The sequence below is a fragment of the Mycena indigotica genome (genome assembly GCF_014461135.1).
Source record: "Mycena indigotica strain 171206Taipei chromosome Unknown Mind.scaff0015, whole genome shotgun sequence".
NCBI lineage: Eukaryota > Fungi > Basidiomycota > Agaricomycetes > Agaricales > Mycenaceae > Mycena > Mycena indigotica.
Window position 1 is genome coordinate 1,500,693 of NW_023503014.1, and position 15,861 is coordinate 1,516,553.

The 15,861-nt window shown below is 54.6% G+C and overlaps 4 protein-coding genes across 4 annotated transcripts; 2 read left to right on the top strand and 2 right to left on the bottom strand.

Moving 5' to 3' along the window:
• Positions 1-4,171: 4,171 nt before the first annotated feature.
• Positions 4,172-5,567, bottom strand: MIND_01341900 (F-box domain-containing protein; the record flags this gene model as incomplete). The annotated part of the gene is made up of 8 exons (XM_037369862.1): positions 4,172-4,320; positions 4,370-4,764; positions 4,816-4,950; positions 4,999-5,063; positions 5,116-5,175; positions 5,225-5,328; positions 5,383-5,468; positions 5,521-5,567. The coding sequence occupies 8 exons, from the start codon at positions 5,565-5,567 to the stop codon at positions 4,172-4,174; spliced, it is 1,041 nt and encodes a 346-aa protein (XP_037213858.1).
• A 2,698-nt stretch (positions 5,568-8,265) lies between these two features.
• Positions 8,266-9,686, top strand: MIND_01342100 (uncharacterized protein; the record flags this gene model as incomplete). The annotated part of the gene is made up of 8 exons (XM_037369863.1): positions 8,266-8,415; positions 8,467-8,485; positions 8,535-8,847; positions 8,905-8,926; positions 8,975-9,053; positions 9,105-9,297; positions 9,350-9,467; positions 9,534-9,686. The coding sequence occupies exons 1-8, from the start codon at positions 8,338-8,340 to the stop codon at positions 9,684-9,686; spliced, it is 975 nt and encodes a 324-aa protein (XP_037213859.1). The 5' UTR covers positions 8,266-8,337.
• Positions 9,687-12,524: 2,838 nt separating this feature from the next.
• On the top strand, positions 12,525-15,485 carry MIND_01342200 (uncharacterized protein; the record flags this gene model as incomplete). The annotated part of the gene is made up of 5 exons (XM_037369864.1): positions 12,525-13,010; positions 13,057-13,389; positions 13,438-14,349; positions 15,014-15,169; positions 15,210-15,485. The coding sequence occupies 5 exons, from the start codon at positions 12,525-12,527 to the stop codon at positions 15,483-15,485; spliced, it is 2,163 nt and encodes a 720-aa protein (XP_037213860.1).
• On the bottom strand, positions 14,660-15,716 carry MIND_01342300 (uncharacterized protein; the record flags this gene model as incomplete). Its single annotated transcript, XM_037369865.1, has 6 exons — positions 14,660-14,758; positions 14,808-14,949; positions 15,004-15,307; positions 15,359-15,436; positions 15,480-15,548; positions 15,596-15,716. 6 exons carry the CDS (start codon positions 15,714-15,716, stop codon positions 14,660-14,662), a joined length of 813 nt encoding a protein of 270 aa, XP_037213861.1.
• Positions 15,717-15,861: the final 145 nt, after the last annotated feature.

Sequence of the window (15,861 nt, forward strand, 5' to 3'; positions counted from 1 at the left end):
AACTTCTTCACATCGGGGTGGATAACCCCGGACTTATCCACCAACGAAATAACCTGGCCAAGCAAGTCGGAGTCATCGCAAGCTGAAGCGAACGACTCGTATCCATTGAGCACGAGCCCATCGAAAGATTCGAAGGTGACCTGTCAATTGGCAATAACGTCAGAGATACACAAGACAGAACGGGGTGGTAAAATACCTGGAACCTGTGGATAGCGCCCTGGACAATACGATTGATGCGGGTAATAGCCTGGTCAAAGCGGGGGCCTGCGTCCACTTCGTCAATAACCTGGCAGTCGATCTGGGCGGTTAAATCGTCCTGAATCTCGGCGAGCTCCATGATACGGAAGTCAGTAAGGGTGCGCATAAGGTTAGCCGGGTCGGTGAAGCAGCAGGATCGTGCGGCGGAAGTCGCGCAGGCAGCACATGGGGTGCCCATAGATCGGAAAAGACATATAAGTTGCTTTTCGGCGCAAAAAGAGCAGCGTTGAAGGTCCTATGCAAAGTCAATATAGGCAGAAAACGGGAGAGTACGAGAACAAATGGTAGTACGGTGTTTTATGGCACGATCTACTTGGCCCGAGACCACTGGGTAAGGTGCCCGGCTGACCAATGGGAAACGGATGCGGCCTCGTTCGTCGGACATCATGGACAATTTGGAACTGCCGTTGGGTTTGAGGGGTTCCGGATGGTCATGGTGTGCCGTAACAAAGGTATTGGAACTGGATCCAGAGGAGTGCGCGTCTGTCGAAGGCGGAAGTGGGGGAGAGACAGAGAAATGTGAATGCTCGGGGCCTGTATTCGTGGCCATGCGAGAAGGCGTTGAGCCAAGCGAAGTGACAAACTAGAGTTATAAGCCTCAAGGCGCATCAACAGAAAGAGCAAAGGACTTACAGTGACACGCTAGCAAACAAAATGGTTCGACACAACAGGCTAAGATTGAACAAAGTTAATGGGACCGGCCCGAGAGCAACGAAGTGGATTGGTACGATAAGAGGCTAATTACATGGCAGTCTAATCAGAAAAACGAGAGTCTAATGCTAGGCGAAGAACGTGGGCAAGGTGGTCAGAGTTGATAGGGAGGGCGGCCAGGTCGGGCGTAACCGGTCGAAGAGATGCCGTGTATCGCTTGGGAAGTGGCCTGAACAAAATAACCAAACGAGTAAAGTGGTAAGGGGACAACATACATCGAAAAGCGCGATGGCGCCTTGCACGGACCGGTCGGTGTGCTCGACGGCGTGGTTGGCACAAATCTCTTAAACAGGGTTAAGAAAAAGAAAAACGGGAGCGGCAGGCCAACATACCATACTGAGCGCAGTCAGAAATCTGTTTGGCCAACTCAGCCCAGATTCCAAGAATCTCCTCTTCGCGCCACTGTTCCAACGACTCCAAGAAGAGATGGGGGTTGGTGAACGAACAATCGTCCTTGGCGGCGAATAAGCAGTTAGCGCACGGTACGCCGTTGGAGCGGAACCGGCAGGGGATTTGGTTGTTAGCGCATGGAGATGCGCATGTGACGAGCGAGCGCACATGGCGGTTATGTCATATGATATGTATGTATGGACAGTATATAAAGGCCTGGTGGAGAACGGATTCTCCACCAGTTGTACCCCTTCTACAGCGTCCCGCGTGATCGCTGGTAGGCTCTTGGCAACGGATCTTTAACACAACTGGTCAATATCACCTTTCGGCGCCTGGATCATTCTTGCGCTGGTTTACATCTTGGATCTCTCTCACGCTCTTATCTCGTACGACATGTCCTCGGATACTACTGTTCTCGATAACCACTCGTTGGTCGTCCTCAAGGAAGGAAACTATGCCGAGTGGGCTATTCGGACGGGCCCTATTGATCCGGCGGAAGCTGTGGACTCAAATTCAGCCGCGGATCACGATTCCGGCCAACACGAAGGAGGAGGACGAGGAGTCAGTGGCGGCTACGCTGCTGCAGAAGGCGTTGGAGGTGAGGGATCCGGAGAAGATGGAGGAGGCGCATGCGGAGCTAGTGCTTTGCGTCTCGGCGTCTCAGCTGGTTCATTTTGGAGACGAACTCGACCCGCGGCTGGTTTGGCTTGCGCTAGAGGGTATACATCGCGTTCGCGGGTTGGCGGCTCAGCTCGCGGGGAAGCGGAAATGGTTGGGCATGGTGAAGGGTGAGTCGGAATCGATGCTGGAATGGATTGGTCGGGTGATGGATGCGGCGGCGGAGCTCAAGCTGATTAATGCGCCGCTCAGCGATCTCGACATTATCCTGGCGCTCACGAATGGGCTGGGGTCGGACTTCAAACCCCTGGTATTTGCGATCGACGGACTGCCTGGCGATGACTTGACGGTCGCCAACGTCAAGAGTCGCTTGCTCAGCTGGAAAATTATCGACGGCGGACATGGGTCGTTGGATGGCGGCGCGTCTTCGGCACTGCTGGCTAGAGGTGGTGCGGCGAAGGGGCGGGGCTGCTTTAAATGCGGCAAATTCGGCCATATCCGGAAGAACTGCCCGGAGAACACGAAGGGTGGTGGGAATGGCGGCGCTGCGGGACTTGCAGCGGGAGGTTTTGCTTACGCCTGGTAGGTGTGTCTCGCTCGTGGGGAAGTGTTAGCGCATGGAGATGCGCATGTGACGAGCGAGCGCACATGGCGGTTATGTCATATGATATGTATGTATGGACAGTATATAAAGGCCTGGTGGAGAACGGATTCTCCACCAGTTGTACCCCTTCTACAGCGTCCCGCGTGATCGCTGGTAGGCTCTTGGCAACGGATCTTTAACATTGGTGGTGGAAACAGTACGAGCACTTGGACAGCGACTACAAAAACGGAAAGTCAGCAGGGCACAAAACTCGAGAAAGACACGCGCCGGAGAACGAGCACGAATGGCTCTTTGGACCTCGTTGGAGTTAGCAGCAAAAGGGTGGTCGTGCAAGCGGGGCAATGTGATTTCGCCGTGGGGCCCAGTCGAGGGCTTAAGCTGGACAGCGGGAGCTGGGACCCGAGGAGAAGGTGAACGGGGCGATTTCGAAGAGCGGAGAGCGCGGCTCAACCGCGTAGTCGTCGATATAGGCAGCGCAAGGCATAAGGATAAAGGCGAAAGTGAAGCTGGAGCAGCAGAAAACCACCTCGCTAATTTATGGAAAAGCCTCGGCAAAAGCTGTCAAGACGGGTAAATGACGACGTGCTGACTGTGGACAGTCAGAATTTTTGAAAAAGGGAGATGAAAGGCGGCCAACGCGTTGGGAGGGTGCAAGAGCCCTGGAAACAGGGGTGAGCGAGGACTAGAGAGGATCGGGGGGTGGATCTGGTTGACGGGGCGACGGGCGACGGAGCGGACTCCGAGGAGCGGTCACGTGCCATGTGGCGCGTTGGCCAGCGACGGTCGAGCAGGCGACGCCGATGGATCTGGAGGGATCTCAGATGGGATCTCGATGGCTTAGGCAGCGCTGGGTAATCCGCAGCACCCCTACATGTATATAAATTCGCGCGATAGAGCGCTGTTAATGCACTTTTTTGAAGTCCCTCGCTCGGAGCGAAGGTTTGATCGGAAACGTCAACGGAACGGAACGGAACGGACTTAACGGGAAACGATCGTATTGACTCAGCACTCGGACTCTCACGTACACGCCGACTCGGACCGTCGCCGCACTATACTCTACATCAAACTACTATCGCCCTCGTTGTCTGGAACGACGATCAACTACACTTTATCACCACCACTACACCAAACTCGGATTGCAGCTGTCATATACCTTGACAGGAGCCCCCGGACACGCGCGCATTGACCACGGACGACAACTGGATTGGACTACGACTACATTTGGGTTAGGATATATTTAGGTGTGTGTTGTTAGGTTCTAGCTAGTCTGTGACTAGCTCTCTTTTCCATCCCCATCCCATCCATCACATTCCATCCACCCTCCCCGTTCTCAGCGTTTCAGGGGAAAGGCCAAAAAAGACAAAAAAAAATGTTGATGCTAAGGTGCCAAGAAAGATATGGAGTTTGACAGCATGGATTTTATTAAAATGATGGGAAAACATGTAAATCATCAATGTTTTTTAAAAATGTTAATATGCTAATTACAAGGGATCTTTTTTTAAAAAAAATGCCGTATACACCTGCATATGTAATGTCTGCACAGTGTATGTATTGTACTTCCAGCTGAATTTGAGATGATTTCAAGTCCGCTCAAATAACCTCCTGCATGCGAGCTTTCCTGTCGTTCATGCTAACATCGTCGCCCATATCCTCCGCCGGCGTCTCGCTGCCCTTCGCCCGCCGCGAGTCCAGGCCCCGGATGTCGTTATCCTTGTCGACCTGAACGATGTGGTGAACATCTACAGTCCCGCATCAACACTATAAGCAGACGAAACGAGGACAACGCACGAATGCCGCCAAATGTGTCGAGCCGCGTCGGGCGTGGGTTGCCTGAGCCGCCGCCGCCACGAGTGCCCGAGAACTCGTCCGATTTCTCGGTTGAGTTGCCTGACTCGCCCATGCGGCGCGTCGTGAGGTTAAACAGCAGCGTGCAGCCGTACAGCCGGCCGAGCGCGAAGCCCGGGGCCAGCGCGATGGCGGTGTTGGGGAAAATGGCGAAGAGGATGAGCACAAGCGTTGAGACAAAGGCGGTTGCGGAGCCGGTCTGGATCGTGCTGACGGTGAGGCGGTGAATGATGCTGCGCGTGGTCTTGAAGGTGCTCTTGAGGCCTAGGCTGCGCAGCTTGAGCACGAGCGCGCCGGCGATGCCAATATCTGTGGCGACGGAGGTGATGAACCAGACCCTGTGGGTGGTTCACCTCTAAGGAGTGGTGATGGAAGAGAAAGGGGCGGACATGGTCATTGGCACGACTTTCTGCCTCTGGCTCACTTCGCGGTACGTGATTGTGAGGACGGCCGTCCCAAGGGCGCCGCCGATGGAGGTCAGCGCGCCGAGCGCCAGGATTGCACAGACAATGTAGTTCTTCGACCTGGGAAAGCTGTCAGCGCATGCGGGAGAGCATAAATTAGCGGCGCACAGGATGCTGTAGCGCCAGATTAGGTATAGCTGGACGATGAACCCGCTGAGGCCGGTGGTAAGGCACTTGGCCTCGGCCAGCGCTGCATTAGTCAGGCAACGGAGCAGGCGGACGCACATCGATGGGCAAGGCATTTAATGTGAGATACGACAGGTCGCCCCAGTGGGAGACTAGCAGCTGCCACAAGTGTAAGAAATGAAAGTGGGCAGATTGAAAGCCAACGCACGAGGTAGCAATACGCCGAATCCCCGACTGCTCCGGCGGTATCTACCAGCAGCTGGAATGCGACAAGCCAGCGCACGAACTTGGTGTTTGCGCCGGGCGACCGCACTGCGAGCGAAATGGTTCAGTCCAGATTATGTGAACGGAAGAAGGATTGCGCACGATGGTGATTGCTGTAAAATTGGTACGCAAGCAAAATTTCCAGCGTGTAGACCATCGCGTTGAGCCATGTGCCCACCAGCACCGGCCTGGAATGGAACCCTGTGAGCGCGTGGACAGAGCCAGGCCAGGACGACGCACCCAAAGATGTTCTGTAGTGAGGCAGGCACTGCGCTCAGACTGGCCATGGGGAGGAAGGGTGAGCGATCCCCTATGGGTTTTCCATATAAACGGAAACGGCTCATCGTGATCGATATCCCCTCCATTCTGGTGTCCAATTAACGCCCTGATACCCGCCAGTGGCTGGTCTCGCTTCGAACTTTCCACCCCTAACTTGTGTGGCCTGAAGCTGGCTCTGGGCGTCTTTGCCCACAACACGCGGCTCGATGCCTAGTCAGACCAGTTGACGTTCGCACCACCATGGCGCCAGCAGCGTTCCATAGTCCCCAGATGGACTGCGAGCGCAAGTGGCGACCAATAAGTAGGACTTGGCATCAGCGATTGCACCGACTATTCGGGGATCTTGCCAAATGGGCCTCAGGCCCCGGCTTTGAACTCGTCGGCGCCCATAAGTATTGCGGTATAGGTACATACCTGTGGTGGCGGCGCAATGAGTCGACAGTGTGCCCCTACCGCCAGGGGAATTTGTCACGATGGATTGAGATTCAATCAGTCCGCTGCTGGCCCGGATTGGGCCCCGCGCTGACGGAGAGGGATGAAGCCGCCCACGTGGCGGCGAAAAAATTTTAGGCTCGGGGGCCGGGGGCTAGGCTTCGGTCACTCATCTGTCACTGGCATTACGATTCTCGAGATTTTTACCACTTACCTCATGCCCCTTTTTGCCAATGCGCAGAGGTCAACAAGATTCAGTGACGCGCCGACGCTTCTGCTCCTCTAGCGGCCCCAAACACGGATTGTAGCTGCCTCCCATCGTAATGCCATCTCGACATCCATCCTGAACGACACGGAGTCTGAGCTTGAATGATACATGTGGCCGGTCACCGCAGGTATGCTTGTCCAACTAACTCGACTTGACGACGACTGCGACTGACTGACGGGCGGATATCAGGATGGCGGAAGAACGCCGGGCATGGCGTGTAGACATCCAAGTTTAGAACGGAGGCGGTGATTGGGCGAAGCAGTGTGTGTCTCCTCCCTCCCTCACCCGCGAATGCGGCTACGCCCCTCGTGTCCTTTCTTCTGTCAGCGCCAGCCTCGCCACTGCCACCGAGACGGTCGTTAACATCACCGTTGACGACACGGACTACGCCTATTTCACCTTCAATAACGCAACCGACGGGGAGGGCATATGGCATGCAGCGTCGACGACCCACCCGTGCGATAGCTGCGCGGCGCATCCTGAACTGCGGGACCGGGAGACTGTGGCGGCGCTCCACAACGGGACATGGCATGATGGGACTTTGGGTTGTACGGGGTCGCTGACGTTCAATGGTGCACGTTTCTCTCTCTCTCGCTGCCTCAAACGGCTGACGAATCGCAGGCTCTGCGGTATATATCTATGGTATCGACATCGGCCGCGTCTCGGCCGCAAACATCTCGTTCCAGCTGGACAATGGACCGCCGACCTTCCATGCCTCTAACTTCTCCGACCCGCAAGCCATGCTACCCAACTCGCTCTTCTTCGAGGCATCGAACCTGCCGCTAGCCACACAGCATGCTGTTCGCTGGACGTTGATGAACTCGAGCGAAGGAGGGCTGTCTGCATTGTTTGACTATGCGGTGGTGACGGTGTTGCAGCAGGATGGAAGCGGGAGCGCGGGCACCAGCTCCAGGCGCGTTTGCCACTGCTCAATATGTAGCTACACATGCACTAACTTCTACCCAGTCCTCCTCCCGACCAAATGCCTGTCACTACACCCACGTCCCCACCCCCCCGCCAAACATACAAGTCTCAACCTCGGGGCCATCCTAGGCGGCACCCTCGGCGGCGTCGCCCTCTGCATCTTTACGATTCTTGCGCTATTAATGTTCACGAGACGGAGAAAGCAGCGGCGGATACCACCCTCGCGGATGGTCTTCCCATCGGGCCGGAATCGCCGGGACTACACGGACGGCCGGGAGGCCAGATTCGGCCGCTTCAGCGCACGCAAGCGCGATTCAGGCTTACAGGGCCTGAACACCGGTCCCCGTTTCTCTGAAGATGTCGCGGACGCGCCAATCCTCCCTACTTTGGCCCCGAACAGACTGGCGCCAGAGGAAGGGCGACTGCGGGTTGACTCGTTCGACCGCGCATATCCACCCAATGCGAAGCGGGGCAGCGGCGGGACCGCGAGCGTGAGCACGAGCAGCCAGGTGGTGAACGAGATGATCGAACGCCAGGCGTTGGCGATGCAGAATCGTAAGTAAATCAGCGTGGTGCGGCGACTGAGGCTAACTTGGATCGTCTTGCAGTGCAGGCAGCGTGGAGCGTGAAACACGAAGATTGATAGGCTACAATATGGCCGTAAACTTGGACTCTATTATATATCTATCCATCCGATTTTACAGTGACACCAGCGACCACTGGCAGCGCCCATCCTCAATTCCTAGCCGACGGCGATCCGAGTTCGGGTCTAAGAAAGGAGCCATCTTCCGCCGAGGAGTCGGGTTGTTATAGCTGCTTTAGAACAAGACCCACAAACTTGAAGTCGCCTCAGGCTTACTGTTGTAGCGGTGCAAAACTTGAAAGCGATCGCGGAGGCGTGGGTACGCCGTCGCGGCGCTTGCCCGAAGTATACAAGGACCTACCATCTGACAGGCATCTACTGCTTCAATACAACGTCGCATCTATCAATCTCCCGGTGCGTTATATTAAGCTCACCGCGGAGTCAGCCATGCTATCAACGTCCCCGACAGTGCCCGGTAGTGCCTTCTGCTTGCTCGTGCGGAGTCCCGGCTGCAGTTTCGCTTCTTCCCTCCCCTCCCCCAGCGGGTCACTTTCTTTTCATCATTAGCCCTATGACCGTGACGCCAGCGTTCTCGGCGGCCTTTGACTCGTGCTGGAAATGGGTCCTGTTCCTCATTGCGAAGAAGATAGTACGTGGGTTTCTTGTTTGCACTACGAGTGCGGCTCACACAACGGACTAGGGCCAATCGCTCCTTTATGGTGTGTGGCAAAGCAAATACAATGTGTTCCTCATCCTGATCCGTCACAGCACTTTCCATGGCCCTTCTTTCGTTCGGCATTTTCACTCTCCACCGCCGCAGGCGAATCTCCGGTCCTTCTGCCTCCACCAGCGACAACACCACCCTCTGGCTCGGGTGCTCGTACATCCTCGCCATGCTCTCCACCCTCCAGCTCATCATCGCCTTCCTGGACCTGTCGCTCTCCTTGCGCATTCTGGAGCGCACGCTCGGTGATCGGCAGGCAGTCGGGAGCTGCTCCCGTGCGCCGTGGCTGGCGAATAACGCCGGCACGGCGTTCCATGATGTGGATGTAGTGCAGTGGTTCTTATTCGCCGTCGATGTGTGCGTGTAGTTTGGCCTGCTTTCCTTGCAAATGCCCCTCACTCACAACTTTGGCAGCACGTTCGCTGATGCGATATTCGTGTGTCCATTACAAGCCCGCTATATTGCTGTCCTGATTAGCTCTCAGATCTACCGATGCTACCTCCTCTGGGACCGGAATATCAGGATCATCATCGCCCCCGGTGTCCTCCTGTTCGGCACGGCAAGTAAGTCTCGCTCCCCCCGCCCCATGTACATCTGTTTCAACCCAATTCAAGTAACCGGGATCATCGACTCCCTGCAGCTGGAGAGCGATCCCATGGACCAGCGCGTGCCGCTCATTCTGGGAATCCTCACTAATGCCCTCCTCGTTGCGCTCTCCACATGGCGCATCGTCTCTATCCGGCGCGCGGCCGCCGTTCTTGGCGTGCAAGGTCTACAGGGTCGGTATGGCACCGTCCTCGCCGTGGTGTATGTCTCCCCACATTACCGGACCGTGATTATTAACGCGAACCTTCCGCAGCGCAGAGTCCGGCGCACTCTACGTCGTCACCGCCTTGGTAATCGTGATCGCGCGGTCAATCGACGACGGGCAGAGCGTGGTGTACTACGCCGCGCTCGGGGCGGCGACGCACATCGTGGTATGTGATGGTTTACTTGACTCGGATCTGCACATTTGCACCCCGTATTCATCCGCTTCTGCACAGAACATCGTCCCGACGCTCGCCATCGTCCGCTCCGGGCTCGGCTACAGCACAGAGGCGCATGTCAACAGTGCTAGTCTGCGACAGAAGACAGCTATAGCTGATGAAAGGGCCGACGAGCTCGAGGATTCGGTGGAGAAGCTGCCCTATGCGTGAGCTGGGAGCATGGGCAGCCGGGCTCGAACTGACTTTATGGCTAACCTTTCCCCTCTTTTATGTAAAACTTGACCACTGTACTTACTCCTTACGATTGTATCGGGACATTTGACTCTGTAGCAAAAATATTGAAAACAATGTCAGGGGAACCCCATTCCAACCCCTGGAGATGCCTCCATCTCCAGTCCATCTCTGCTCTGACACTTCTCTCGCCCACACTATCACAGATCCATTAATATCCTCCTGATGGTTGCCCTGGGACCTGGCCCAATAGTGGCAGTGCCAGCTACAGCCAAGTAGTATAAGTATAGCCAGCTACCTAGCAGGCAGACCCTGGGAGTTTTTCTCTTTGGATCCTCAGGCTTCCCTGCTGGGACCTTGATCTCAGGCTTCTAGGGTTTCTTTCCCCTTGAATTTTTTCTAATTTTTTCTTTTCTCGGCAAAAACTACCTGTAGAAACTCAAAATCATTGTTCTAGTTTGTTATGATTTATCTATATACATCAGGAAGTAGGGCTCCTGTGCAGATAGCACTACAACAGCATTCATAGCTCACGTAGCCGTGTAGCTAAGGTGCCAAATATATAGTGATACCGTAGCACTTCATAGCTAACAGTTTGTGCTATCATGCTACTACCGTAGCAGTCTCATATCTTGCTGTAGATTAAGCGAAGGAGTGATTGTCTGGATACTTTCGCACTATGCGTAAAAGACCATAATAGATATTGATTCTGTATATAGAAGAGTAGGTTATTCATCCTCATCCGCATCATCCTCCGAGTCGGTGTCTCCTGTCCGCCCTTCCTGCTGCTCACGTATGGTGTCCTTGATGGCATCGGTTATGAAGCCCTCATCTGCCTTGCTATCCTCGGCCAGGCCTGCATCCTTTCTGCAATCACAGATTAGTATTGACGACAAATCAGTTGCCTGCTTACCGAAGGTTCTTAGCCCACTTGGTCCGGAGCCGAACGGAGAAGGATGGGTCAACGGATTCCCATTGCATGACGTCGAATAACATAGCATAGTATTTCGGTGCTACTGTCTTCGCTTCGAATTTTTGAGTGACACGAACACCGGTTTTCCATTCGTCAAGACAGAATTGAATCTGAGGAGCGGTTACCAAAGGAAGATGGAAAGACGAAGCTTACCATGGTGTAAATGAAGGCTAACGTCGCGAGGCTTATGGGCATAAAGCTTTCCTCATGAATAATGCCAAATGATCGATTGCTGTTGCTGAAGCAGGTCTGACGCAAGATGTTGAGCGCCGTCTTGTTCTCGAAGATGTCCTTCCGCTGCTTGATGCTCTACAAGTAGCGGTCAGCATATGGAATAAAACAGGTGGGTATTGACCTTGTAGCGGTAAGCCTCATCCGTCACAGCGGTACGAAGGCGGTCTAGATTCTTGCGCTGGATCTTGCCCGACTTTCCATCAGTAAGGTAGAAAGCCGCCTGTACAATTGGTCGGGCCGCAGAGATAAACTCCGATCGAACACGACTTAGTCGCTGCTTTACCTAAACCAGGTTAGTGTCGATAATAAGCAGCAACAGAGTACGAACGACACGTTTGATATGAAGGGTAAGTTCGTAGTTTGTTCCTGCCCGACGATTAGCATTGTTCCAACACTCCTCAATGGTTTCGGAAAGGAGCGGCATCTCGTTCGCGATCTCGTTGGCACCGGTGGCGTGGGGATCTTGCGCAGCTGCATGAGTGCGAAGGAACGCCGCCTCGGTAATGACAACCGCCTCGAAGATGTGGCAAGCGTCAATGATGACCTCGTATGGACCCGGAGCGTAGTCTTCCGCTTTGGGCTTGGGGCCAGGGGTGTAGTTGGTGGCAAACGGCGCAACGGTCTTGCCGCTCGAAGTCGTCATCGGAGTATTTGCTAAAAGAGGTCGAGATTAGAGAAGATAAGGATATGTAGGTCATAACGCACCTGAAGCTTCGATCCCGTCCACACGGACCCGAATGCGAGGAGTGCTGGTAGGTATATCGTTGTTCGGAAGTGACATCGCATCGTCGTTCTGATGTGCTCGAGGGCGCTTGGCAGTGAATAGCTGCTCATCGGCATCATCGTCGAAGAGGCTTTTAGGGTCATCAGCAGCCTCGTAAGCGCGCTTGCGCTTCAAGGCATCTGCCGCAGGAGACGAGAATGTCGGATCCACGGTATTATCTTCATTAGTGCGGTCAAGCAGAATTGGCCGCTGCTTGTCAGCATGTCGTTTCTTGACAGGCACACGATCGACTGGCGGCTGTGGTGTGTAAGTCTTGCCCGCGACAGCCTGGAGATTTAACGAGTAAATGACGGAGCACATAGTGATACAACAATACTTACAGAAATGCCGAAGGAATATCGGGCTTGGGGAGGCAGTGTCAGCTCCTCCTCCTCCATTGTGTCACTGGTATCTGCCTCGGCGTCTTGTGGCGGAAGAGCCTCTGGAAAGCGATAAGCAATCTGAGGCCTTGCTGAGGGATATATACCTTGACGTTGGGCTTGTCGCACCAAGATAGCATCCATTTGCTTCTGGAGAGCGCTCAGACGAGCAGCGTCATGGTCTTGTGCTAAATAGAGCGATAGGACAAGCGAAGAGTGTTGGTAGTCGTCACTCACCTTCTTGAAGATGCTGGGTAGCGATTGCGCGTCGAGGGCGGGAACCCGGACCAGTCATGGTGGTGGAGCAAAAGAAACGGGGGTATGTGACCGTCAAAAGAATGGGTACCATATGGTTTGCGTGACTCATCTGCAGATAGGAGAAAGATCGTCTTGTTTCGCACAGCCGCAAATTGCAATTGGATCGACTGCCTTGGCATCCGACTGTCCACGTCTCTCTGAAGACGAAAATGCCCAAGTGTGCATTCTGCAATGCGCGGGTGGCGACCAATAAAGGCCTTACATCCCACCAAAGCCAAAATCGAGCTTGCCTGGAGATTCAAGCGCGTCGTCAGGAACAGAGACAAGCTCCTGCACATATACCGGCTCCTTCGGTACCTTCCCCATCGTTTGACCACCCTGTTCTCGAGGGCCCACGCTCCCCAAGTCCCCGCAGCCCGACAGTGGAGGAGGTGGATGACGACACGACAAATGACCCCATTTCCACATATGATCCCCAATATCTCCATCGACAGTCATATCCTGCGGAGAGAAAGGCAGGGGAGCGGCAGTGGAGGGACAAGACTCCATTTGAGGAGTGGCGCGACCAGCGGGAGGCTAAGGGGGAGGACGCCTGCTCGCCGTTTCCATCGTTAGATGACTGGGATGTTGCTCGCTGGCTTGTTCGGTCCGGATTATCGCAAGGAAGCATCGACGAGTTCCTCCACTTGAAGAACGTAAGCAGGCATATTCGCTGGGAAACTGAGCACTCACATATACCAGGTCCAAGGGAAGCTTGACCCGCCGTTTGCTACCAGCCGAGCATTCTTCAAGCATATTGACGCTCTCCCCACCGGGCCTCAGTGGATGTGTACGCCCATGACAGTGACCGGCGATGAGATGGATGGAAATGGGGAGAGGAAAGTCGAGGTGGTGGAGCTTTGGCATCGAAATCCGTTGCAGTGTATTGCCGAGTTGCTAGGAAATCCCGCATTCAAAGAAGATCAGACATTCAAGCCAATGCGATTGTTTCGAACGCGTGATACATTGACTGGAGAGCTGAAGAATCAGGAGTACGATGAAATGTGGACAGGAACCTGGTGGTGGGACACACAGGTAAGTTTCCGCCATCTTCGATAGAGTGAAAACTCACAAAAAGAGTAGGACCTGCTCGAGGACGGCGCCACCATTATTCCCATCATCCTCTCCTCTGACAAAACTCAGCTCTCCTCATTCGCGGGCGATAAACAAGCATGGCCGGTTTACATCTCGATAGGAAACATCAGTAAATCTATCCGCCGTCAGCCAAATTCGCGAGCCACCGTCCTGCTGGGCTACATACCTGTTCCCAAGCTCGACTGCTACTCCAAAACTGCTCGCAAAGTTGCTGCCTACCAGATTTTCCACGATTGTATGCGCAGAATGCTAGAGGGGTTAGCGGAGGCGGGAAAAGATGGGGTTGATATTGCCTGTGCGGATGGGTGGGTTCGATGGTGCTTCCCGCTGCTGGCCGCCTACATTGCAGACTACCCGGAGCAGTGTCTGGTGGTCTGCTGTCAGGAAAATTCGTGTCCCCGCTGCTCATGCCCACCGAAAGAGCGTGGCTCAACGACTGAGTTCCCTATGCGAAGGCAGGAGGAGACGTTGAGGGTGCTCGGAGAGCAAGCAGCAGGTCAGAAGCCAAAGAAGTTTAGTGAGCTCCATCTGCGGCCAGTCGATCCGTTCTGGGCAGACTTACCTCACTGCGACATCCACTCATGCATTACCCCCGACCTCCTGCACCAGCTGCATAAGGGTGTGTTCGCGGACCACATTTCGAATTGGGCGATGGAATCGATGGAGGAGGGGACAGATGAGGGAAGGAAGAAAGAAGTTGACGCCCGTTACAAGGCGATGCCACGGCATCCCACGTTGCGACACTTCACTAACGGCATATCTGTCATCAAGCAATGGACAGGTTCTGAGTACCGAGGGCTGGCGAAAACATTCCTGGGCGCTATCCACAACGCAGTCGATGAACGGGTGACATCCGTCGTTCGTCACTTCCTCGACTTCATGGGCTATGCCCACTTCCAGGTTCATACTGACGACTCACTGCATCAGGGAATACCTCCCTGGGTAACCTATGCACAATTTGATATAATTATTGATAATTATCCACTATTATCCCATTATACAGAATTATCCCACAAGCAAGATAATTTTTGTTCTTGCTTGATAATTTAGGGCAAATATGATATAATTTAGCGCAACTATTCACTGAATATACCTTCATTCTTCTTCTTCAGTCATGCAGTAGAAGGCACCAGAAACTATATATTCAAACACTATTTACAATACATAGCTCATAGATAACTGATCAGCAACAACCTCCCGATGAACCTCCTCAACACGCCGCCAACGGGGCCGGGGCCCGGGGGGTCGCATGCCCCGGAGTAGGTGACGGCCGAGGGATACCGGGGGGCGAGCGTTGTGCAAAAAGCGCCTTGCAAACGATGAGTAAGTAGCGAGATGACGATGAAAAGGGTACGTACGGCTTCTCCTGAAAGATCCCGGCCAGAACGGGGCAGCCGGTGGGATGGGGCGTGCACAAGGCGTGCAGCTCGACACGCGCCTGTGATCGAGGGCCTGGGAACGCGGCGCGGCGTGGGCAACGACGCAGAAGCTGCATCGTCGCTTTAGACAATGAAATTAGCATTTCAATTCGACCCCAAGGCTGAATAGACTGACCTGGTACCAGCAGGAAACTGAATGCTGCGGGACGACGACCGGGTCGTTCCGCTGGCGAACGCCACTCGTTTCGAAAAACCCCGGCCGGCAGCCGCAGACCGAAGCGTTCGCTCGTTTCGGTCGGGACTTGCAGGAAGCGGAGGAGACGGCCGTCCGTCCCCACCAAGTAAGTTCCAGGCCGAGCATGTGAGGACTCGGCTCACCAGCCTCGAGTCTTGCGCACTAGAGTCAGCTGCACGCAGACCCAGCCGCTGCCGAGTTCCCCTCGAAAACCTCAAGAGCGGGAGGGCTGGGTCGGCGCGACCTACACTCTGAATATCAGCCAAAACAAACAAGAAATGAGCCCGGCGCTCACCAGTCTCGTACCCAACGCGGCAAACAGCGCTGACGACCTCCATCACCCGCCGCAGACCTCGGAGACGCGCCAAGACGGCTACATGCCGTCTGAGGCGTCTCCTTGTGTGGGCAAGACGTACCCTTAGGCCAACCCTGGCCAGGATTAGGCCCAGAGTGTGAGAGTTGCCCCCTGCGCTGCAGGCGCCGCCCTGGATCCGACTATGTAAGTGGAGGTAGTGGGGCCGAGGGAACGTACATGAGTGGAGTTTGTCGAAGTTGCAGTGGTGGTGGGGAAGCCGGTGAGGGGGAGATTGGGGGGAGAGGAAAGAGAGGAAAGTGATGTGACATGAAAATTTTCGGTGACTTAGGACTGACATGGGAGTACTTTAGATCAATCATTTGATCCTCCCGCTGTCCGTTGCAAGTTTCACCGGGACAGACTGTCACCCTTGCTGTCACCACTGATCCCCGACGTGAGAGATTCACTCAATCTCTCTAAGTTTTTGTCTAGTCGGCCCTAAA